Raw genomic sequence first — 26,037 nt, forward strand, 5'->3', positions numbered from 1 at the left:
ATGCATGTTACAGTAACACTATAGTAGGTGTTAGTAATTCAAGTGTAACTACATATGAACAAACACACAATTTCTAAATGAACTCGTATTCAATCGGATTTAGACAGCATCTCTGATATATTGTCTTCATGGCTTCATTGATGTGTGTGCATTTTCAAAGACAAAATGGGGTTCCTTATATTATGTGATTTAAATATTTCACTACATACCTGTTTAATATTCTATTAATATCATAAGGCATCCCTGCGAATGAAGCAGTGGAGTAGTGGTTAGGGCTCTGGACTTCTGACCGGAGGATCGTGGGTTCAATCCCTTGTGGGGGACACTGCTGTTGTACCCTTGAGCAAGGTACTTTACCTAGATTGCTCCTGTAAAAACCCAACTGTATAAATGGGTAATTGTATGTAAAAATAATGTGACATCTTGTAACAATTGTAAGTCGCCCTGGATAAGGGCGTCTGCTAAGAAATAAATAATAATGTATAAATTGTGAAATTTGCCACTACACATGCTAATATTTCACAAACCATTTAAGCTGGCATCGCCAATCTAAATTAATCTAATGCAGATCTATAGAATAGTCGTCTGTTTTCTGTGTTATTTGGATTAAAGGTGACATACTGAAATATATTATCAAACCTCACAATGCTGTCCAAAATGGGTTTTTTGAAGAGAAATGTTATGTTACTCACAGGTCATATTCGTAAAAAAAAAAAAAAATAATAATAATAATAATAATAATAATAAAATAAATCAAGACAGATTACTACATTAACAACCTGCTCCTTTAATGTAAGGTTTGTGTCGGCACATCACAACAAATATTAACATCTGTACAACACAATTATTATTGTTTATTTTTTTTAAAACAATGTAGGCTGAAGGAATTGAAGAACAGTTATTGGTCAAATTATAAACATAAATGTTCACTGATTTTGTGACTACAACCCTAAAACTGTACAAAGAAAAATATAAAGTTGCTGCAGATATGAAAGAAAACATGTTTTCTTTTCTCATTTGTGCATGATTGTTACTGTTTTCTTGTAATTCAACTATTATATCCATGCATTGCATAATAATTGGGTAAAACTACCACATAAAGAGTACTGGACTGAAATAAAATAAATATATTCATGGCTTTACCTCAATCAAATCTTTGTCTTTATATAACCCCCCCAAGGACAGTATGCCGCTGGATGTGCAATAAAAAGTGATTACATCTAGAAGAGTCTAGCAGGCAGAAAGCCCAGCCTACCAGATAAGGAAAGGCTAACACAATAGCACAACATGATAGAATCCTCCCGTGGCTAATTGAAGGCAGTCCTGCAGAAGTACTGTAATGAACAGTTTTCCGAAGTGCTACAACAGAAGTAAGCTATTCTATTCAACTGGTTTAATAGGTACACAGAAATTAGTAATTGCTTACAACAGGATCCGTGGTTTAAATAACAAAAACACTGGAAGATCAAGGCTGTCCACCCCTTTTCTCCAATCAATGATAAACCTTAAATCTTGTACATTTTCTCGTTAAACCACTAAGCAAAAGTGTTGACACATCATCTGTTGCTTGTATATGGTTTGTAATCAGCTGGTTTCACAGTCCTTTACTATCAGTAACTTGGACTAGCTCACCAAAGGTACTGTAACATTAGGCAGTCCTTAATGGCAGTAGTGGTCTGTGAAACCAGCCATACAAGAGTTAGCAAATTATGTGAAAAATTTAGAGCTAGAAAAACTACAACAGGATCAGTGTCTCCGTGAAGGCTGTCCACACCCACTGTATGCTGATAAAACACATTAAGAAAATAAAGAGGGCTAGAAATAGTTAACACCTAGGAAAGGAACTACAGCTATGGCCAAATGTTTTGCATCACCCTATAGAATTAACTCGTTTTGCTTCATAAAGTTGAATGAAACCTGCTGAATAATGTTACGTTAACATATTGAATAACGTACCGCTTTGTAGTTTTCCATATACTTAACCAATAACTGACAAAAATTGAAGCATCAGTAGAGTTATGCTTTGTTTCTAAGTGCTTCCCAGAAAGCAAACTACATGAAAATAGAGATATGGATCTGGAACCAAAATAAATGGCCTCTTAAAAAATCTGCTTTCAAATTGGACAGATTTGAATTAAAAAAAATAAAAAAAATGTACCTCAAAAAGTTGTTGTTTTTTTATCCAAGGGAGCAAAGCTTTTGTGTCATGGACTTGGAATGCTTTGGTCACAGTAGAGCTGTTAATCTGCATATAATTGCTGTTAACATGACCAAAGAATGTTAGCGTGTGAAGACATGCCTTGCACCTGACTAGCTTTTATTCACCCTGATTTCATTATGGAGCCACACTGTGAGCACTCTCATCCACACTGAAAAGCTTGCAAAAGGGAAGAACAAAGGGGATGATCTGTTGAACACATGGAATATCATCTCCAGGTTTGTTCTGCTAAAACATATCCTTCATAAAGATCAATGTGATGTTCAGGTCCAGATATCCAATTGTAATTGTTTTTTTTTACTGTACTCATGTTTGAAAACAACATTCATTCAAACATATCTAAAAAAACAAAACCAAAAAAAAGTATTCGCTGTAAATCACGTCTGTTTTTTTTTTTTTTTTTTTTTTTTTTTTTTTTTAATTGAATACAATTGTCTCTCTGCCCAAATGTAAGTCCAGGTAAACCTCAAATCATAGTTTCCATGCATTCTTCATCATCACAATGAAATAGACATCGTTGTCAATAGAGGCACTGACTCCAGAGTAATAATTTATAAATTCCTCTTTGGTAACCTGCACCAGAATAAAAAAAAATGGGGAAAAAAAGCAGTTGTTATAATTTGCATGTGAAGAAAAAACAAACAGATACAACATTCCAGAGTTTTCTTCAATATCAGCGTGACAGAACTCCACTTCAAAGCAAATTGAAATATGTGTTCACTACTGCATGTGCACTGTATAAAACACAAGCAGACATGTAACTAGTGTTTTATTTTCACTATTATGAAACCTGTATTTAAAAACAATCTTGAATAGTTTTATGCATACAAATACTACTTATTCCAGGGCTGTCTGACTGCTCTTGAGCCATATGCTGTAGAGCTCAATGAGCAACAACATATCTCTTTTGATTTATAAGTTAATTATCTCTTTTTAGGCTGTCAATGGGTTTGAAAAGAAAGTCTCTGTCTCTGTCAAAATACAAAACAAAATACTAAAGCAGTGTTTTACTCTGGGATAAAAATGTGGATAGTATTTATTCAGCTTTTAAGTTTTAGTAACCTAAAAATATTGAGGGTTACATTCTTATATTCTGCTGTATTTTGCCGGAACATCACTGATAATGAGGTTGGTCTGTGAGTTATCATCCTGGTACACTGAGAGAATGAATACTAGGGATGAAACTGAATCAAGCACAAGTTGTTTGTTGTTTTATGATTGGTTCAATTTAGAAGGCCTGACCCTAAATTGCAAAACTTCATTTTATATTACACCCACATAAAACCAAGAAATTGAACTGGAATATTTGTACGGATTGTTAGTATACAGACACAGTAATCCTTTCAAGGCCATAGATATAGCACAATAATTTCAGTAAATTGTACCTAATATGCATTGCCATCACTTGTAAACGTGTATTAGATTTTTAGTGGAGAAATGTATTGCTATTTCAATGCTACATTTCTACTTAAAGGCCGGGCCACATACAAGAATGCAGCAGACATTGATAGCACGTGAGTCAGATGGAAAGCAGTGACTGGTTACTGGGCAAGTTTTTTTTTTTTACATTCTCATATATATATATATATATATATATATATATAAACATTCTGAGTCAGTAACCTGTTGTTGCTTTCCCTATGATGTGTTTTCAATGTCAACTGCAGACCTCCATGTAACTGCCATGAAATTACAATTCAAAAAATGAAACACACATCAACCATAATGTGTGAGTCTTAGTCTTAAAATCCACATTCTTAATTTTAGGTTTCAGAAAGACATTTGCAAGACCAGCCAAAAAAAATACATATATATATATATATATATATATATATATCTTATTTAAGCTTGAATGGGATTACTGCCTCCTAAATTCAGAAGAAAATCTACAAATATCGGCAGTGTTATAAATGAGTACTATTGACTACTGGATTAATGAATAATTCAGAAAAGGATTCAACGGTTGGTTAGTAACACACTCATATGTTAGTTCTACTTCTTTACAACAAAGAAGAAAACAGCTGGAAAGGTTTTGTGTTGAATCACAAGGTCAAGACATCAGTCTCTGTGAATTAGGAAGGAATCTCACACACATGTAATTAGTGCTGTAGTGTTTATATTCCTGAATGCAGGTGGCTAGATGGAGGTTAGTTACCCTAAAGCCCACATGTTGCATATTAGTTTAGTTTCCAGGCATTTTTCATCATGATGACAAAGTAGACATCGGTGTCAATCGAGGCGCTGACTCCAGCATAGTAGTTTAGAAACTCCTCTTTAGTAACCTAGTAGTAAAAGCAGTCACATAACAAATAAAGCAGTTACATACATGCAGGGAATAATAAGACACAGCAGCTTTCAAGCAGTCCTAAAAGAAACATTGTTTTAGTATAAACAAAAAAGGATATTTATTTTATTTATATATATATATATATATATATATATATATATATATATATATATATTATTTTTAATTCAAGAATATGCTGATTTGTCCAATACAACACTATAGATTAAAATGATGTACAGTTGCTCCCTTCAAAATGAATTCCTGTGTTGTGGGCAAATTTAACTGAAGTGAGCATAACTGTAATCTGAGCATATGAACTACAGTACAAGAAGTGATTAGGTAATGGTTTATTTTATTTTGCATTAGCATTATTTTTGCAATTGAAAAATCTATGTATCCAAAACTGTTTATTAAAATGGTTTCTGTTAATAAAAAAAAACAAGAAATAGTTTTTAAATCCTTGGTTAACTTAACACCCACAACTACCATTTCTGTGTTATATCATCCAGTCTGATTGATTTCAGCCCATTGAATGGAAGATTAAAAGGATCGTCATCACATATTATTATTATTTATTTCTTAGCAGACCCCCTTATCCAGGGCGACTTACAATTGTTACAAGATATCACATTATTTTTACATACAATTACTGGAGCAATCTAGGTTAAGTACCTTGCTCAAGGGTACAGCAGCAGTGTCCCCCACCTGGGAATGAACCCACGAGCCTCCGGTCAAGCGTCCACAGCCCTAACCACTACTCCACACTGCTGCCATAGGTGCCACCAGGTAAATACTAACTAATAGCTTTTGCAGCAGGATGTTATCTCCAGATAAGTTAAAGCGCAAAGCCCACATACCTGCCACCTGATTATACTTCAGAAAGTTTCATTGAATGGGTTGATAACAATCAGATCCGGTATAATTGGAATAATTTTAAGTCAGTAAAAACATTATGCCAAATATACATTTAACACCAATATCCAGCGATTTCTGCCGAAGGTTGGTTTGTACCAAATAAGTGGCCCGGGACGCTAAAAGGAAAATGATCTTATCAAGATTATGTTGAGGTGTTTAACACTGTTCGCAAGAGACAAATGAATGTGAAATAAAGTTATGTAGAAGTGTAGAGACAACTGAAATACCAATAATGTCTGTTATTTGGAGACATTTTATGAAGGGCCCAGTTTTTCTACTTACCAACAACAGCACTCTTAATAGGATCCTGAAGAAGAGATGTGTATTTAAAAAGGGCCGGTAATACACAGCACTTTGAAATAACAACTAATGTAGGTTACACTATTGATACCGAGTTTCAATTCAAAATAAAAACATCATTTTAAATAAGAATTAGGGGGGAAGAATTAGGACTTGGAATTGGAACTGGAATTGAAAAAAGGGAACTGATCCCAACCCTGGTGGAAATAGCCTGAGGACCAAGGGTAGGAGTCATTTCTAGAGTGGATAAGGTATGGAAAGCTAGCATGTTTGAGGCAGAATCCCTTGAATCCTTTAAGGCCCAGCTCAACAAAGTTCTGAGATCAATTAGCTAGCTACTAGATGGGCCGAATGGCCTCCCTGTTCTTATTTATGTTTTTATGTTGCCATTTAAAATAATTTAGACTCTTACGGCATCTTTCTTTCACAGACTGCATGGATTTTGTTTTATCATCGAGACACAAGGAGGCCTCTAAGCAGTGCTTAATTTGTACAGAAAGATGTGCCGGGGCGCAAGCAGTGACAATAATAGTAGAGTTCTTAGAACCACACATTCAAAATCATAAAAAAGTATATTTGAAAGAGTACTGTACTACTGTTACAAGTTTACAATCACATATTCAACATCATGTTTGTTAATTCTCCATGCTCAAGCATCGCTTTTTCGCCTTTCCAGTAGTTTCGCCAGGTCAGAGCAGAGAAATACACCCAATCCACCTTCAAAACAAGCCCAACCCACTTCGGGGGTGAAGGCGGATTACAAGCCTACAAGTGCATTGCTCTGTGTGTTATACACTAATAACTTTGAACACTCAACAAAAGATAAGTTGTTCAACTACATATATTACAGTGATGCCATATTGAAAGTAAACAGGTTGTCACTTTATTATTGTTAGCTATATGAAAACTTTAACTAATTATTGTACATTTTTCACACCAATAAGAAACCATTTCCTACTTGCAAAGCATGAAACACTAGAAACCCTACATACTCTGGTCTCCTCGCTGTATTCAGGCCTCAATGCTTCTGCTGCCTCGCTGCGGCACATGTTCGCATTGAAACGCTGTAGCATGTTTTGGCTCCGGACAAAATCTTTGCAGCAAATCCCCAGACTCCTAAAGCCATAACTGACTTGCAGTATGCTGGACTGTGGCAAAGTGCCCCGCCCCTGTGTGCATTTGTGTGTTTTGTGTATGTATGCGTGCGTATGTTAATGTTGGTGTATAGATTGGTACACGGGATATAAACGGGTCTGTGTTTCACGTGTGTTTAAAGTGTATAATTATATTTAGGCACGAGGATGGCACATCACTTCACGTGCAGATAAAATGTGTATAATGTGTGGCACAGGGTTGCACGTAATGAATTCACGTGCTGGGATTCAAGTGAGTAATTAATTAGTAATTGAATCCCAGCACAACAGTATATATAGATGCACGTTTTAGTCACTTGTGGTTGGTGTTCGGTGAGTGGAGAACGGGAGAGAGAGAGGAGAAACTAAAAAGTGAAAGAAAGAAAGAACGTAAATATTGCTTTACTCACCGTGTTTGTTCGTCCCTGTTTGTTAGTGTGTGTTCGTTTTTGTCTGTCTGTTTATTTTGGCGTCAAGTGCCGTGTCCTGTTTTGTATTCCATTGTTCAAACCTTTTATTTTCTGTGCTGTTTTATTAAATGCTGAGCGAAACCATTCGCTCAGCTCCACCAAAACCCCAAGTCTCTGTCTGTTTACTCCCTGCTTCTGGTCTGACGCCACCCACTCCGGCCGTCTTTGTGACATGGACAAAGACTCGTTACCTGTTCCTGTGCTTGGACTTCACTATGTTAATCTGAGAGAACATTCGTTTTCACATCAGCATTGCTTTAGAGGCCTGGCCAGTAGGGAGAGTGAACAGGGCTAGTTCTTTACAGCCCCGTTCACCACTAGTATCTGTGAAGTCGTAAACTTTCACCCCAAACTCTGCTGCATTTTTGTCCACTGCTGGAAGCTGATGTCTTGATACTGAGTACCTATGATGCCTAAGTCACCTTTAAACATCCTCATCATGGAGACAGACGTGAGAGAAGATTTGGCCTGTGAGAGAATAACTGATGGGCTAAATGCTGACATTGATTTCCAGATATTAATATTTGCTGAAAGTCTTAATTGTACTTGTTTAGCTGCTTCTAGAACAAAGTACCAGCATCTACTTTCAGTTTTGTTTCCTGTGCATTATCAAGGTTTGCATCTGCCAAAAGCAGCACTAAAACCGTCGAACATGGAGGGTGCAATAATGTTGTTTATCAATATCGTACATTTTGTATGATGCAGGTTCACATCTTTCTCAAAACATGATCCAACAAGCTCTTCCAGGTGATCAAGAGAACTAACTGCTGTGTGGCAAGCGACGTAACAGGCCAGTTTAAGCTCTGTTTGGCGCATGGTTGTAGAAGATTTAGCCACAGTAAATCCAATATCTGTTAGGCGCATGAATGAAAACGGCTGAGCATTTTTATTGTGTTTGTCTGTGCTCATGTGCAGAAAAAGGTCGGTGCGGTCACAGGAGACAGTACCTGTCTCCTGTGACTGGTTTAATCCAATCTTTTAGGTTCTTCTCTTGCTCCCACTCTTTACAATACATTCAATCGTACTTAGCCCACTTATAATAATAATAATCATAATTTTTACATAGCGCCTTTCATAGTGGACCACCATCACAAAGCACTTTACAAGATACAAGACTAGGGTGTGTGAACTATGCATCAGCTGCAGAGTCACTTACAACAACGTCTCACCTGAAAGCACAAATGACTTGCTTAGGGTCACACAATGAGTCAGTGGTTGAGGTGGGATTTGAACCGGGGACCTCCTGGTTACAAGCCTGTTTCTTTAACCACTGGACCACACAGCCTCCTCTATTTATTAGGAGGCATATTAGAAATTGAAATAGCCTTAGATTATGATATTTTACAACCAACTATGCGACACGAACTCTACTAAACATGAATAAAAATGCATTCAACATCCACGTTCAACATAGGCAAAACCGCAGTCCCAAGTGGGATGAGCAAGCAGCAATGGCCGTCAGCAAAATAGTTCAAATGTAGTGGTTATTAACCAGTCTATCTTACCACATATAGAGAAACGCAGGACCAAATGGGGGGGGGTTCTACTGTTTTAAAAAAAGCACAAAAAAAGCAACCATTTTGAAAACAAGCCCAAACAACTTTGCTTATAATATAATGCATAGACGTGGCACACTACCTTCAAGTAAGAAAACAAACACGAAAATAGGGTAGTGAATCAACAGAAAATAGATGGCTGCCGTGTGGAAGCACTGACGGCCCGCAGCATAAGCAATAGCACAGCAATGCCCCGCCTCCGCTCTCACGTCACTCAGCTGCCTCGTACCAAAAAACGAGCGTCCCTGGCAGCGGACTCTAAATGCTAAATTCTCAAACAGCATGCGTTTAAGAGCAAAGAATAGTATGACATTTTTAACTTTCATAACAGCCCCGGCACAAATTAAGCACTGCCAAGGTGGTAATATTTTGCTGTATAAAAAAGTTCCAGGTTAAAAAAAAATCTTAAACAGGAAAATTCTCCATGTTCAAGGGAGAAAGATTGTTACATTAAATCTTCTATGTTTATTTATTTTTGCTTATTTTGCTTATTTAATTTTTGCTATATTAACCTATGCTGACTAAGTGCTAATTACTTTATACTGTAATAATTAAAATCACATACTTTAGGTAAACACATCATGTAGTCAACCTGGAAAATCAATAAATCAATAAATAAAGTTTGGTTTAATTTGTCCCAGTTCTGATGACATGTTCCCATAGTCATGTCCAGTGTTGCCTGGTCTCCAGTCACCTTGCTGCAAATCAAAGTTGTTTTGCCAATACAAGAAAGTAATGCAGCAATGTCAGAAAAGCTGTGTGTTTTCTTTTATGTTTTAGAACAACATACCTTTCCATCTTTATCATAAGGAGAATCAAAGCTATCAAGGAAAGTCCTGAAAACCTGATCCTCCGTCCACTCTCCATTTTGATATTTGGGGTGATACTTTGCGTTGTAAACTCCTCGCAGGTCTTCAATCGTTATCACCCCATCACCTGTCTTGTCAAGTTTTCGAAAAGCTTGCATGATGACTTCTTTTCTTGTATTGGACATTGGTGGCTGCAGAAAATGATCATATATACTGTATTATTCAAATTTTCCAGTTCTGTTGAACCTATATTTTAAGCTTCTGCTAATTTGCTGTCAGTTATGCATGGATGGACACATGGAACTGACTGGTCTAACACACAGAATTAATGGATTACTTCATATGATGTACATTTTCCTAAAAATTCATTTCTTTACCTTTGTGTTTGTTCTATAAAATACTCCTCAAAGCTTTGAGGTGCGAAAGCATATCAGTGTTGCACAAGATTTGGTGCACAATGCTTCAGTGCTTCAGTGCACAGTGCAAAACTGATATTTCCCCACCATGAGACTTGAGGAGTCTTTAAGAAGCCATTTTTACTGTAACTTAGTAAATATGGCAAATCATGACCTAAGCAAACACAACAATGGAGATTAATACAGAACACACATAACAGGTAAGAAATTAAATATATTAGGAAAATGAAAAGGATATTGAGTATTTGTTATGCCCCTCTCAAACACATAACCATGCTTCTCCACATTTTTTGCCTGACTTTTACCAGTTAGAAATACATGCAATCGTACCTTCAATATCACAGGGAAGGTAAACAAAAAAGGAAGTGGTGGGGGCTGTCGGTGGTGTTATGAAAGTGTGTATTATGTTCATTGTTTTAGTAATCAAAACTGAACAACAGAACAGGCCTACACAAAAGTGTGTTGTTTGTTTGTGAATATAAATAATTGGTATGGGTTTGATGTTTTATAATGCTTACATATTACACTTTTTAAGTAGGAAGGGTGGGATGTGATTAAAAATACAATCAACAATTTATAAAAAATTGTTGAAGTGTCTTTCCCAGATGAGTATTACCTGTAACCATTCTCAAGGTGTTATAAAATTGGGTGTGTGCTGGCACACTTAAAAGCATATTTTACTAAACAGGAAGCAAAAAGTACAGGGCATGTTGTTTTTTTCCGGCATGACTGGCACTCAATAACATCAGTAAAAAGATGAGTTTTAGTTTTTGTGTTTTTTTCCTGTTTATCAAACTTTTAACAATCTCCTTTTTAACAGTAATGTGAGATTTTATTCGCAAAGAAAACTGCTCAGGTACATACAGTACCTACAGTATATACAATAGAAAACAATACTAATATTACAGTGATATACAACAAACACACAAATTACATAGTTATAGTTTAAGCTATACTAATATTTCCTGCTGTTGCTACTGCACATACAAAAAAAAACCTCTTGAAATGTGTGACTCAATATTTACCCTTAATGTAATGAGGAATTCATCAAAGTCTATCATTCCGCTTCCATCTCTGTCAAACTTTCTGAAAAGTTCCATTGCATCTTCCTTCTCTATCATCACTCCATAATCGTTTAACCCTTTCAGGAACTCTTTGAAATCAAGTGATCTGTTGTTATCATCATCCATTATCTTGAAAGTCCTGAATAAAGAAATACAAGCACCCTGTGAACAACATGTCAAGCCATAGCTTTTGGTTTGTTTGTCTGTGAGGCCCCCCTGTGGATCTATTCTGCCATAACACCGTCTTTCATTTTGTCTAACAGATTAATATATTAAACCATCTCAAAGCTAAATTGAGAAAATGTGCATTTAAAAATAAATAAATACAGGGTTAGAAACTCACCCTAGCCCTACACCCAGGGTTTACCAACTACCATTAATTAAGTATATTATTTAAATGATTCAGTAGCTATGAGTTTCAACAACCCATTAAACATATTGTTCTTCCTCTATATTGACATGCAGCTTCTAATAGTCAACGTACAGATGCAGGCGAGACTTATTCAAGTGCGATCAGTTCAGAGTGGATGTAGCAGGGGCCTGCTTGCTCAGACTCCTAGCACCTGTTGAATATACCTGAATAAGGGTAGTTCTGAAACCCACTACTTGGTGCAGGGCTAGCAGAAATTTCTAACCCTGTAAATACCGGTATATATGTTTTTGCTCAAAAGAGCCAACTTCCCAGTGTTTCGGTATGGGCTGTCAAGGGAAAGTGTGTTTATAAAGTTTTATTCTGTGAAAACAAACAGTGGAATTACTTATAGGCTTTGATGCCATGGTAACTACACTCACTTATTTCTATTTAAATCTATTGATGTGTTTGTGATGTAATTTATTATTATTTTATTATTATTATTTATTTATTAGCAGACGCCCTTATCCAGGGCGACTTACAATTGTTACAAGACATCACGTTATTTAATGATGTAACTATCTGCTATTCCTTTCTATTTAAATTTTCAGGCATCATTGTATTAAGTCTACTAATCCATGTATTTTCCTTTATTCCTCTGTAATGCACATTATCTCATTTTATTTCATGTTATGTTCATTTTTTGTAAAGGGTTGAACTGTTGGTTAATGTACTTTTTTATTTCTTAATTGACAGGTGATTCTGTATTCTTTTATATTATGTTGTACCTGTCTCTCCTACGTATTTTATTGTGTTTCATTTTTGGCAGAATGCACCATAAACAAGGTTGCTAGTTTTGCAAGACAGATTTACCTATATAGGTGCTTGCTAAATGCATGCCATCATTCTGCTTGTAACTTTTATTTCCAAACATAAAATAACTATTTTCTAAAACTATCTTGATCATATTTAATACCTCTTCTGTAGGTATTATGTTCTTCTCTTTGCTGTTGTCCAGTGCCTCTTTACATGCCTCTAAAGTGTAATTCCTAGGAAAACTGGGGTACAGGGATTTTACATCCATGCAAAATAAAATAGTATTCTCTGGAAGTTTAGTCTTCATTCTATTCATTCTTTTCATTCCTTTAACATTGCTAGGTAAACTTTCAACACGTGGTTGCAGCTGCTTCTCAGCTATTTCCGCAATAATGTGAGTTGAGTTATCAATTGTGCTGACAATCATTCACATCGGGTATTTTTCTTTGTGGATTTATGGATTACCTCTAATCAAACCTGTTCTTGGATTTTGTGGGAGCATGTCATTTTTTAAAATTATTTTAATATAAATCAATGTTTATACAATCTTTCTGCAAAAATTCTGCCTTTTTTATTATGTTATTAGTTTTTGCTTCATGTATTTATATTTTGCAATTCAGTCTCTCCTGCTTTCATATAATCAACTTTGTTCCTTATTACAAATATGTTCCTTATTATCATCCTCTATTAATTCATTCTGTGCTAGATAAAACAAAATACTATTTTATTCAAAATAAAAACAAATTGCACAGCCTGATTTAAACTCAAAGTATTGATCGATCTCCTATTTAAATGTATATTAGCAATGTCACCATTATCCCTGTCGCCCTCTTCTTGTGTGGAAAATATTATTTACTTGTTTTCATGCATATTTTTTGTGCTATGCAGACATATATCGAATACAGTGTTGTAGATGAAAAGCTGCTTCCTATGTACTGTACTTTCTGTGCTGTCGCTCAAACTCACTCCAATGGCATACCTGCCACCAGACCATGTGACTTACAGCACAGAAACCAAGATGCATGCTTGCATATCCTGATTAAGAAGAAAAAAAGTGAAGATTTTAATCACAAGAAAGTGATCATATATATATATATATATATATATATATATATATATATATATATATATATATATATATATATATTAAAATGATGGTTATCACTCCTTTAATCTATGTAAGAAACAAGCATTCTTTCTGACAGTTCAAAGAATTTACTTATCAAAGGTGATGTCACATTGTAAAATAAAAACATATTGCAGATTTCTTTAATACCTGCCAAGTCCTTTGATGCCAGATGATCCCCGTGCTAAGCACTGCAGTCGTAGTTTCTCAATAGGGTCTGAGCACTGTGAGAGTTGCTTTTTGGCATTTACAGACATTTCTCGGTCGTGTCTTGCTGTACCAGCCATTATGGTCCTACAAAAAAAAAAAAGGTACCTTAAAAACACGTAAAGCTGCACAATGGCAACAGAGAATGTTATGTGCATGTTTTACTTAAACAGAAGATTTGTTAGTTTCTTAAAAACAAGCAAATTCCTTCCCAGTGAATATGAAATGGATACTGTTTTTTTTGTTGTTTCTTTTTTAATTAAAAATGTTTCTAAGTACATAAAGTACACAGCAAATGTATATGACATTTCATCAGACTGAACCACTATATATAAGGGTTAAAAAAAAAGTAAGAATTGTACTTGCCAGTACAGTATATCATTCTTTTACATTAGAATTAAAAAAAACAAAAACACAGCAGTGAGATACTGATCATGTATCTGTTATCATCGTTGACCGTTTTTAGATTGTCTTCGAATGAACTAATAAAAGAGTGAAAATGATCCCAATACCAATACCAATACTCTCTTTGGAGAGGATAATTCGCACTAGAGTTCAGTTAACACCTAAGTTCGGTTCGTTTGTGCAGGTGTGAAACGTCAAAAATATTAGTTTCGCATCAGAGTGCGCACCAAAGAAGAGGGCTAGGGTTCACCTGAAAGGGTGGTCTCGGCTCGATTGAGGGCACTGTAATGCGTTTCCCCTTCAAAGTCGGCCAGTGTGAAATCGCGTTAGAATTAACAATGCAAAACAAACCGAACCGAATGTGTTTGAAGTTTGAAGTATTGGCAGCCCCTGTCTTAACTCAAATAATGAACCTGCAATCTTTACAGTACTCGCTAGCATGAATGACTGTTCAAGAAACTTCAAAAACATAGCATTGCTAAATAAGTATAGTTTAATACACAATATTTATTAAACTAAATACACCGGAGAATAACACTGTTTCCAATTCTCATTTTATTCTGCCAGGGCACTGTATATATTATAATTATTATTTTTACATTGTTATTTTTACGTTACATATATAAATAACTTGGCCTTTCGCTTAATTGGTCTTTCTGCCTTGACACACTTTTTCTGCGTTAATGGTCATTACAATACAATCATATTGAGGAATATCCACTAGAAAGTGTCCTGAGGGCATCAGATGATTCTCTGGCATTTGTCATTTACTCCCACCGTTCACTTCCACAGCTCTACAACTCTACAAAATCAAGCCACCCTGTCCCTAACCCAACCCAACCCAACCCCTGCCCTAAAACCTAACCTCAAACCCAATACCTAACCCTAAACCTAACCATTAAGAATCATCTGATGCCCTCAGGACACTTACTAGGGGTATTCCTATTACTGTGTGCTGCGGCGGACTGAATGTTTAGTGATGAACATCCGCAATCTGGGCAATAACAGGAAGATATCATTTTGGTCACGTGCACAAATCCAGCCGATCAGATTCACTTAAAAATATGCTGTATAAAAACAAACGCATTCTGGTGCGATTACAATCGATAAGACGAACGTGAACTGGTTTGAGGAAAAATGCAGTTCAGATATTCTGGCCAATCGAAGCAAAATTGCAACAGTTTAGTTCGTTTCCAATTGAATTCTAAATCGGATCTTCACAAACGAACTAGATATGAAAGATATAAACGTAAATTACAGAAATAGTGATTTTTACATCGTTTTAGGGACATTTACTGATTTAGAAAAAAGACAAAGTGCGTTATAATCCAATTTCAAACACTTTTCTTTCTTTCTTTCTTTCTTTTTTTTTTTTTTTTTTACCAGTCTCACTTTTACTACACGAGTCCCGTTTTACCAGTTCTTTGGTTTAATTAACATGGCGAGTGCCACGTATTATCTTAATATATAAAGTAAACTTCCAAAATATTTAATATTAACTTACTAAGCAGTATTCTGACATTCTATGCAACAATATTAGCATTTTGCCTAAGGTAGCCTAGTATTAAATCAGCAAATTGTGATTAAAATTAGGTCAAGTTGACACTTAAATAAAATAACCATTATATCAAAGTTAAAGTTTAAATTAGGTTTGAATGAAATACACACGTTTTTAATTGCAAGTAAAGTCTTACCTCTTTTGTAACCTGAAAACTGCAACCACAGACGCTTCGTTCCAAACTCCTACAACCTACTGTGGTAGCAGAGGTCCCTCCCCTAGCCTCGGGGGTTGTCTTGGTAACATACACACAAACCAAAAGTCTTGTGTGATTGGTGTACCAGTCACTGATAGAAAAAAAAAAACTTTTATGAACGTAGCACACACAGCAGTTGTTATTGGCTTCCACGCTTCAGTGTTTCCAAGGAAATGCACAGAGTAAGGAATGCGGATGCGTGTGTTTAAATTTTAACACCAGGAAGCTGGTAAAACACTAGGAAACGTGTTCTTTAATGATGTTTTCATGCAACTCTCCTCCAATGCATTTTACAAAGCATTATTTTTATATTAGCCTATAGTTACGAGAATGTATGTAAATCAAAACTGAGAAAAAATAAAACGACGTAATTATGCCTATAAATACATTGATCTATATCGAATAAATTTGGTAGAGCTCATCAGCATACTTTCTTTTTGTTTCATGTTCGCAAAGAAATGCACTACAGATAAGGCGTACAGGTATGCAGCCAGTGAAGCCTAGGCAAGGTAACCAGGAAAAACAAATAAGGTGCGCATCAAGCAAGTATCTGCAGAGATAAAAGGTCATACTCACTTTCCCTGTATAAACAGCCCTAAAATTTGACACTGCAGGTTAGTTATTCAAGTACAATTATGCCTACTGACAAATTGCCTTGGTGTTGGTGCTACTAGCAAGCCTGTTGATCAACATAGTGAGGACAGACAGGCAGACAATCATAGTTGGGGCTACAATTTTAAGGCATGTGGACAGAAAGTTCTAGCACAGAACCAACAGTGATAACAACATAAGAAAGTTTACAAACGAGAGGAGGCGATTCAGCCCATCTTGCTCGTTTGATTGTTAGTAGCTTATTGATCCCAGAATCTCATCAAGCAGCTTTTTGAAGGATCCCAGGGTGTCAGCTTCAACAACATTACTGGGGAGCTGGTTCCATACCCTCACAATTCTCTGTGTAAAAATAGTGCCTCCTATTTTCTGTTGTGAATGCCCCTTTATCTAATCTCCATTTGTGACCCCTGGTCCTTGTTTCTTTTTTCAGGTCGAAAAAGTCCCCTGGGTCGACATTGTCAATACCTTTTAGGATTTTGAATGCTTGAATCAGATCACCGTGTAGTCTTCTTTGTTCAAGACTGAATAGATTCAATTCTTTTAGCCTGTCTGCATACGACATGCCTTTTAAACCTGGGATAATTCTGGTTGCTCTTCTTTGCACTCTTTCTAGTTCAGTTTGAGAATTAATCTTTTATGCGGGACTTTGTCAAAAGCTTTCTGGAAATCTAAATAAACCATGTCGTATGCTTTGCAATTATCCATTGTCGATGTTGCATCCTCAAAAAAATCAAGCAGGTTAGTTAGACACGATCTCCCTTTCCTAAAACCATGCTGACTGTCTCCCAGGATACTGTTACCATATAGGTAATTTTCCATTTTAGATCTTATTATAGTTTCCATAAGTTTACATAAAATAGAAGTCAGGCTTATTGGTCTGTAGTTACCTGGTTCGGTTTGTCTCCCTTTTTGTTTTCCAGTCTGTCGGTACAACCCCTGTGTCAAGAGACTGTTGCATGATCTTGGTTAGTGGTTTGTAAATAACTTCTTTCATTTCTTTGAGTACTATTGGGAGGATCTCATCTGGCCCAGGGGATTTGTTTATTTTAAGAGCTCCTAGTCCCTTTAACACTTCTGCCTCTGAAAAGAAAAATAATTTCACAGGGCTCTACCAATTATCAATTTATTGTAATGAAATTTGCGTAGTTAATTTGATTTAACAACACTTAGGTCTCTCTTTGTATTAGTGCTGCACTATTACAACCTGTACTGTCCTGGCCCTGTGGGCACAAAGTGAATAAACTAAACTATATTTTCAGATTAACAGGTATTGGTATGATAGACACAACACGGTATTCATTTCATTTGATTGTCTTTCAACCCAAACTGCCATATTTGAAATGGAGTAATCTTCTCAGCCTGATTTTTGGGTCTCGACCAAATCCCTATTGCAATTAATGGTGTGATCCCCTCTACAATCCGGAACCTGTCTATTCTGGAATCCGGCATGATTTTGAAGTCTCTTCTGCCTAAAATCTGACTGTGCAATCCAACAACGGGTCATGTGATTTTTCTTTTCTAATTTTAGAACTAGTATAAAAAACAAAACAAAGCAAAAGCAAGAGGTTGTGTATATACTCACATGTCCCGCCAGCACCATGATGAAGTGTGTAGTTGCTGAACAGCAAATAAAGCATCTCAATGTCCACACAAGCTATCTCTTGAAATAAAATGTTGAGCTTTTTTGATAAGCGCACATTAACCAGAACACAAGAAAAAATTCAAAATCGTAAGACAAACCGTTTCAGACATTAAAGCTACATGACGAAAACTTGAATGCCAACAGAAAGCACCTGAATGCTGCATGCAGGTACAGTACGAACAAGTGAATGTGAATCGCAGGTGTAGCACAGGGCTGCGGAGATCCGAGTGAAAGGACAGCTGAACGGCTGTTAATTTCAAGTGTGTTAAGATTAGTTTAAAATAAACAAAATGGCAACCAAAAAACGTAAAATAGCTGACAAACACAGATTTTCATTACGAGAGTAGATGTTAAAACATCATGCTGATTTGAACTCGGCTCTCGCCAAGATAAGCACCAACTAACACGTAGCTTTACAGTAAACTAATGTGATCCATCTGTGTCTCCATCCATTTGGGTTTCTTTCTATCTGATGATGTAGATATCCTTCTGCCTGGTGTTGATGGCTGAAGTGTAATGCTCGCTCCAGGGTTCAACTTATTTTGCCTCCCCAGCGCATCAGCACACACAATGACTGCGATGCTGGCTCCGGGGATCAACTACAGTGCGGTCTCCCTGGTGCATCAGCATGACAACCATCTGGATTGAGCTAAGTAGGGTACATCTCTGGGGTCTTCTAGAGGGCACCTTCCATCCTCCATCCTCAGTGTTTCGTCGACTAGCCCACGACACCTCAAGAGGGCTTGACAGTGATTCTGGCGTCCCAGCATCACCCGCCTCCGTCCCTGTGACAGGCTGACCGTGGTAAGGAGACTCAGAGTCAGGATGTGCAGGGAAAATAAAAGACTTTTAATCAAACAAAATACACAAAACAAAAGGCACAATGGCCAACCAAAAAGACAAACACAAAAACAGGCTCTAAACAAACTATACCAAAAATAACCACTCACTCTCTCATACAGGTCTTCTCACTCTCACAAACACTCACCCACTAACATACCCAACCACTCCCTTTTATACAGGTGCCTGGGCTAATTGGGCAATTCGCACCTCATTAGCCCAGGCACATTCCACACATTCCTCACACAAACTCACTGAACCACACCCCAAACTCACTCTAAACAATACAAAAACCACAAAACCACCACAAAATAGGCTGCACCCCATCACAGTGCCCCACTCAACTCAGCCCAGCTTCCTTACCTGTACATCAGTGTTGCTTTCTTTCTATTGTGCTTTAGATCCCCAGCCAGAATCTTTCCGTCTCAACCACATCCAGTTCCTGCTTCTTTCTGCTGCTTCAGATAAGTTCTTCACTGTGGTACGCAATTCTTGACCACTGAACCCGACATCTCAGAGAAACCGGGTTATAGAGTGTGCCTCGACAACCCACCCTCACTGGGTAAACCTGGACTCTCCATCCTCGCTGTTCCACTTCAGCAGCTAGTTGAGCATACCGAAGTTTCTTCCTCTCATACGCCTCATACACAGCATCCTCCCGTGGCACTGCTAACTCTACCAGATGAACAAGGCGTGCTGATCCAGACCACAAGACAATGTCTGGTCAAAGGTTAGTGGTGGCAATCTCAGGTGGAAAAATAAGCCGTTAACCAACATCTGCCAGCATTTTCCAGTCTCTAGCAGCTTCCAGTTGTCCTGGGCGAGGCTTGGTTTTAACACCTTTTCTTGGTGGTTGCTCTCCTGAACAGAGGAATATTGTCTTTTGTGTGTAATGCTTTGATGGAACTGGTGGCAACTTATTGGTCATGTTACGCTTGTCTTCCAATGCTAAGGCCAAACATCGCAGCACCTGGTCATGGCGCCAAGAAAACCGTCCTTTGCTAAGACCCATCTTACATCCTATCAAAATGTGCCATAATGTTGCAGGTGATGAACACACCCACCCACCCAGAGGTTGCTGTGTCAAAAGACTGTGTCTGTGTTAAAGAAAGCAAACTTGCAACGTCACCATGATTTAGTAATTTAAGAAAAGACAAGGTACGTAACTGTCACAACTGGCTGTAAAAATAAATAAAAACGGGTTAAATTAACAGGCTGGTTTGCAATGTGTGTCTGGTTATAGCATTTAATGGGGTGGATGTAAAAGGGGACGAGTGCACTTAAGAGTTTGCACACAGCCCTGTATCTGGTTAATTGTGTACACACAGCCCTGTAGGGGGAGGACTATAAAAGGCTGACACAGGAACAGGAAAAGGTGGTGACCAGGAAGAGGAAGCACTGTTGGAGCAGGACTTGAGAGACAAGAGAAGAGAAGAGAAGAGAAGAGAAGAGAAGAGAAGAGAAGAGAAGAAAGAGAAGAGAAGAGAAGAGAAGAGAAGAGAAGAGAAGAGAAGAGAAGAGAAGAGAAGAGAACCGAAGAGAAGAGAAGAGAACCAGCTGCAGTTGGAATTGAACTACTGAAGCAGTGAAAATACTTATCTGGGAAAGAAGTATTGGTGCGGTAAAGTAACCAGTGTTGTTCTATTTGCCTTAAGAGGATTACAAATTGCGCTGTGCACACGTAGGGTACAGGGGCATTGAATTTAACCAACAAGTGCACAGTGCTACAATGAACCAGGGGAGCAGCAGACACGGCCCTGGCAGGAGAGGATTTTGGAAGTCCGCAGGCTCAAGCTGGCACCTCAAGGCCTGGCTAAAGCCCTCAGAAGTTAAGTAACAGGCTGTGCCGGAAATCCTGTTGCGTGGGGTACTTTAGCTATTTAAAGGGGTGAAGCGTTTGAGAAAAGCTACCTTACAGTGATAATTGCAACAACACTCAGGGCCGTGCTTTGTTTGTCCCCTTCCCAGGTGGCGACAATGGACCAGCCAGTGGGTTGTGGAGCAATAACATTAAAAAGGAGAGTATTTGCTACTGCAGCCAGCATACCTCACCTTTCCAGCAACACCCCAGGAACGCCCAGGATCGCAGCAACATTACACCAAGTGAGGAGCGACATTGCAGCAGGCAAGGGCCAGGACTATTGGAGAGACATTGAGAGAATCCAGTCCAGGAGAACTTAAGTACGGAAACAAAAACAATTGGGATTTATTGAGGGGATTGTATTTTGTTTATAGGGGGCACTATAATCAGTTAATAAAATAGTGCTTTATGTTCAGGATGTGAGACAGTGCACCCCAGCCAGAAGTATTAAGGGCATGTGGTTGATCACTATGTAACACAATTTTTGTTCCTGGGTAGTAAGTGTTATTTCCTAATTGCTTATGCCTCAAAAGTATAGAAAATGGCTATTATTCCCCACAAACTTTGCTTTTGTGACCAGGACAGTGATATTTTGAAATTTACCTATTTCAAATGAGAAAACGGGCGAATTTGTGTCTTTTCATTCACATAAAGTCAGAAAAAACAACATATGAATCCAAATTAACATGTATTTATACTAAAGTAATACAAAAATGACTACAAAAGATTTAGAAGTGAGTAGTTTTTCGAGATTTACAATTATACTGTAAATCACTTTCAGCCCCCAAACTACTAAATACTGTCCTTGGTAGCGGCGTTCAAAGTCCAGTATATCCTGGTGGAAGCGCTCGCCTTGCTCCTCCGAGTACGCTCCCATGTTCTCCTTGAATTTATCAAGATGAGCATCAAGGATATGGACTTTGAGGGACATCCTACAGCCCATTGTGCCGTAGTTCTTCACCAGAGTCTCAACCAGCTCCACATAGTTTTCAGCCTTGTGATTGCCCAGGAAGCCCAGAACCACTGCGACAAAGCTGTTCCAAGCCGCTTTCTCCTTACTAGTGAGCTTCTTGGGGAATTCATTGCACTCCAGGATCTTCTTTATCTGTGGTCCGACGAAGACAGCGGCTTTGACCTTTGCCTCAGACAGCTTAGGGAAGAAGTCTTGAAGGTACTGGAAGGCTGTCGACTCCTTATCTAGAGCTCTGACAAATTGTTTCATAAGGCCCAATTTGATGTGCAGTGGTGGCATCAGCACCTTCCGGGGGTCCACCAGTGGCTCCCACTTGAGAACTCCCCACAGAGAACTCTTGGAAGGGTCCATCATGCAGAAGTAGCAGTTGCTTGAGTGGTCAGTGTGTTCCCGCCAAATTCTTGGGATAGCGAACTTCATGGCTCTCTTTTCCTCTCTGTACCATCCTACAAAAATACATTTATTTCACCCATGACTAATGTGTAAGAGATTCTCGCAACATTTTTCATATATGATATATTTTTTCAATAACATTGAAAATTGTAAAACATTTTAAAATTAAAAACTTTTACAATTTAAAAAATTTTAACAAATTTTATAACATAAAATTCCGAGCAACAATTGTCCATCTTACCTTCCAGAGTTTTTTTGCAGTGCTCGCAGGTGAAATGAGGTGCCCAGGGTTTGTCTTGATCCCGGCATGCATGCCGAAATATGCCTTGTAGGCCTCACACATCTTAGAAGATGCTTCCACGGAGTAGTTTTTCGCTCTTGTCTTGATAAATTGGCCGCAGACATAGCAAAATGCGTCTGCCGTATGCTTGCAGCCTCTTGATGCCATCTCAGAAAAATGCAGATATGTATCCACTTAGGCAGCTGGAACTAAACTGAACTGGTGGGCTTAAGGCCCCTGTATTTATACTACTATTTATATTACTGGAAAGTTCTAGAAAGTTCTAGAAGTTACTCCAAGTTTACTCAGCACTGAATCTATCTGGAATGTTCTGGAACATAGGTAAATTTCAAAATATCACTGTCCTGGTCACAAAAGCAAAGTTTGTGGGGAATACTAGCCATTTTCTATACTTTTGAGGCATAAGCAATTAGGAAATAACACTTACTACCCAGGAACCAAAAAAAAAAAAAAAAAATTGTTACACGTTGTAATGTATTTTGAAGCCTAATATATTTACATAACATTTATTGTGTGGGAGGGAGGGGGTATTTTAGTACTTATGGAGTTTAATGTGTGGGATATATATGCTATCAATATTTTATGGGGTTTTAGGGGGGATAAAGAAGAGAAATGAGTGTTATTATTATTTATTAGCAGACCCCCTTATCCAGGGAGACTTACAATTGTTACAAGATGTCACATTATTTTTACGTACAATTACCCATTTATACAGTTGGGTTTTTACTGGAGCAATCTAGGTAAAGTACCTTGCTCAAGGGTACAGCAGCAGTGTCCCCCACCTGGGATTGAACCCACAACCCTCCGGCCAAGAGTCCAGAGCCCTAACCACTACTCTACACTGCTGGTTGTTAACACGTGATCAAGCAAATAATCCATTAAGTTTTATTTTATATAGCGCCTTTATCATAAAACACTGTACAGAGTATCATAATGGAATTGTGGGTAAATTGGTGGATGTAAACACTTAGTAGTAATTAGTAATTAATTACCTGCCTTATTTATAGTACTATGGTTTATTTCTGATTGTTATCACTGGAAAATTTTGGGGAATAACTTACCAGCATCACATATTAAATTGCAGGATTATACTTGCCTGTATTATCTGTAAAGAAAAAAAAGAGCAGGGCCTGGATTTGAATGGTATTTTTACGATTGAACTTGTGGATACAAATAAAATTGTCTTTGTTGAACTGACCTCCTCTGTGTCTGGTGTTTACTGTGCATGTTGTAGGGTTGAGTTCTGGGATACGGTGGTTATAGTAAATCAAATTTAGTGCCACTGCTTCAGAAACAGACCTGTGACATTTAGTTGCACGTTTTTGTGGACAGCAAAGTCTGTTTCGTCCACAGTTGAAAGATTTGAAATTGCTTGGCACCTGGCAAAAAGCAAACAACCTTTTACAGAAGGGGAGTTGATGAAACGGTGCTTCCTAGATTGTAGCGATTCTCTGTTTGCAGAGATGACATTATAAAACAGATCTCCAGATTACAAGTGTCAGATTTCAACTTTGCAGTGACCTCAAATGCTGAATATTTCAGTCTGGCACTAGACGAGTCTACTTATTGTTCTGACACAGCACAGCTCATACAGTGCCGTGAAAAAGTATTTGCCCCCTGTCTGATTTTCTGCATTTTTGCACATTTTTCACATTGTATTTGGTCAGATTTTTTTGTGGGTTGTAGTAGTATACAGAGGGAATCTGAGGAAAAAATTACAACAAAGTTTGGTGCTTCTTTCATTTGTTTGGTGTGCAAGGTAATCAAACATGCAATCTTCAGGTGTGAAAAAGTTATTGCCCCCCCCCCCCCGCCTAGTTAACTCAACCCAATTAAAGGGATAATTAGGGTCAGCTGTTTGAGTACTTTGGTTAACAACCAGGCCTGATTTGGGCCAGCCCTGCCCAATATAAATCTGACTAACTTTGGCCCTTATCATCAGAGTGAAGTTGTCAACACACAGGTTCTAGAGGCACATCATGCCATGAACAAAAGAAATTCCTGAAGACCTCCGGGAAAAAAGTTGTTGATGCCTATCAGTCTGGAAAGGGTTACAAAGCCATTTCTAAGCCTCTGGGGCTCCACCGAACCACAGTCAGTGCCATATTGTCCAAATGGAGAAAGTTTGGGACAGTAGTGAATCTTCCCAGGAGTGGCCGTCCTGCCAAAATCTCTCCAAGAACAAGGTGTAAAATCGTCCAGGTCACAAAGAACCCTAGAACAACATCCAGGGATCTGCAGGCCTCCCTTGCCTTGGCTAAGGTCAGTGTTCATGACTCCACCATCAGAAAGACACTGGGCAAAAATGGGATTCATGGCAGAGTAGCAAGGCGGAAACCATTGCTCACTAAGAAGAACATGAATGCTGGTCTCAAGTTTGCCAAAAAGCACCTGGATGATCCTCAAGAGTTCTGGAACAATGTTCTATGGACAGATGAGTCAAAAGTGGAACTTTCTGGCCGACATGGGCCCCGTTATGTCTGGCGAAAACCAAACACTGCATTCCACAGTAAAAACCTCATACCAACGGTCAAGCATGGTGGTAGTAGTGTCATGGTTTGTTGATGCTTTGCTGCATCAAGACCTGGACGCCTTGCCATCATTGAAGGAACCATGAATTCTGCTCTGTATCAGAGAATTCTACAGGAGAATGTCAGGCTATCCGTCCGTGAGCTGAAGCTGAAGCGCAGCTGGGTCATGCAGCAAGACAATGATCCAAAACACGCAAGCAAGTCTACATCAGAATGGTTGAAGAACAAGAAATTTAAAGTTTTGGAACAGCCTAGTCAAAGTCCAGACCTAAACCCCATTGAGATGTTGTGGCAGGACCTGAAACGAGCAGTTCATGCTCGAAAACCCACAAATGTCACTGAGTTGAAGCAGTTCTGCATGGATGAGTGGGCCAAAATGTATCCACGGCGCTGTGAGAGACTAATCAATAACTAGAGGAAGCGTTTGGTTGCAGTTATTGCTGCTAAAGGTGGCGTAACCAGTTATTGAGTCTAAGGGGGCGATTACTTTGTCACACAGGGGCATTGGGTGTTGCATAACTTTCTTTAATAAATAAATGAAATATGTGTCAAATTTTTGTGTTATTTGTTCACTCAGGGTCCCTTTTTTATCTAATATTAGGTTTTGTTTGAAGATCTGATAACATTCAGTGTCAAAAATATGCAAAAATGCAGAAAATCAGACAGGGGGCAAATACTTTTTCACGGCACTGTAGTTTGGGTGCGTTTTCACAACAGAGAAAAATTTGTGGAGGAAATGCTCACTCTACTTGCTCTTACAGGGCAAATATTTATAAACAACTGATGACATTTTTTGAAAGGTCTGGTAAAAATATTGACTTGAAGAAACTTGTTTCCATAATGACAGATAGCGCACCCTCCCTGGTCGCAAAAGAAAAGGAACTATTGGCTCTGTCTAGAAAAAACGAAAACATGACGGATTTCTTTGCTAAGAACAACTCTGCTGCAAACTGAAGAAGGGATATCTTCAAACCACAATGGAAAGTGTTTTAAAAATGGTGAACTTTATCATTGGACATGCACTCAAGCACAGGCAGTTCCGCTCTTTAGTGGCGG

General features: G+C 38.0%; 1 protein-coding gene across 4 annotated transcripts; it reads right to left on the reverse strand.

Moving 5' to 3' along the window:
* Positions 1-767: 767 nt before the first annotated feature.
* On the reverse strand, positions 768-15,919 carry capslb (calcyphosine-like b). 4 transcript variants are annotated; one of them, XM_058995671.1, is made up of 6 exons: positions 15,769-15,919; positions 13,613-13,756; positions 11,130-11,307; positions 9,670-9,879; positions 4,545-4,583; positions 768-2,791 (listed from the first exon to the last, which is right to left on the reverse strand). In XM_058995671.1, exons 2-6 carry the CDS (start codon positions 13,747-13,749, stop codon positions 2,690-2,692), a joined length of 666 nt encoding a protein of 221 aa, XP_058851654.1. In that variant the 5' UTR covers positions 13,750-13,756; positions 15,769-15,919; the 3' UTR covers positions 768-2,689. The 4 variants fall into 4 exon arrangements, with proteins under 4 accessions (XP_058851654.1, XP_033870493.1, XP_058851655.1 ...); XM_058995672.1 differs by lacking the exon at positions 4,545-4,583 and adding an exon at positions 4,374-4,500 and having other exon boundaries at positions 2,605-2,791; positions 15,769-15,916; XM_058995674.1 differs by lacking the exon at positions 4,545-4,583 and adding an exon at positions 4,386-4,500 and having other exon boundaries at positions 2,702-2,791; positions 15,769-15,917.
* Between the last annotated feature and the right edge of the window lie 10,118 nt (positions 15,920-26,037).

This window comes from Acipenser ruthenus, chromosome 2, assembly GCF_902713425.1.
Source record: "Acipenser ruthenus chromosome 2, fAciRut3.2 maternal haplotype, whole genome shotgun sequence".
In the NCBI taxonomy this organism is placed as follows: domain Eukaryota; kingdom Metazoa; phylum Chordata; class Actinopteri; order Acipenseriformes; family Acipenseridae; genus Acipenser; species Acipenser ruthenus.

Coding starts and splice junctions, on each gene's coding strand:
- capslb (XM_058995671.1), bottom strand. CDS start 13,749: ATGGCTGGTACAGCAAGACACGACCGAGAAATGTCTGTAAATGCCAAA. Junction 4,584..9,669: donor CTTATGATAAAGATGGAAAG/GTATGTTGTTCT, acceptor TGTTTCTTTTAG/GACTGCTTGAAAGCTGCTGT. Junction 2,792..4,544: donor TGTCTTATTATTCCCTGCAT/GTATGTAACTGC, acceptor ATTCTGGTGCAG/GTTACCAAAGAGGAATTTAT.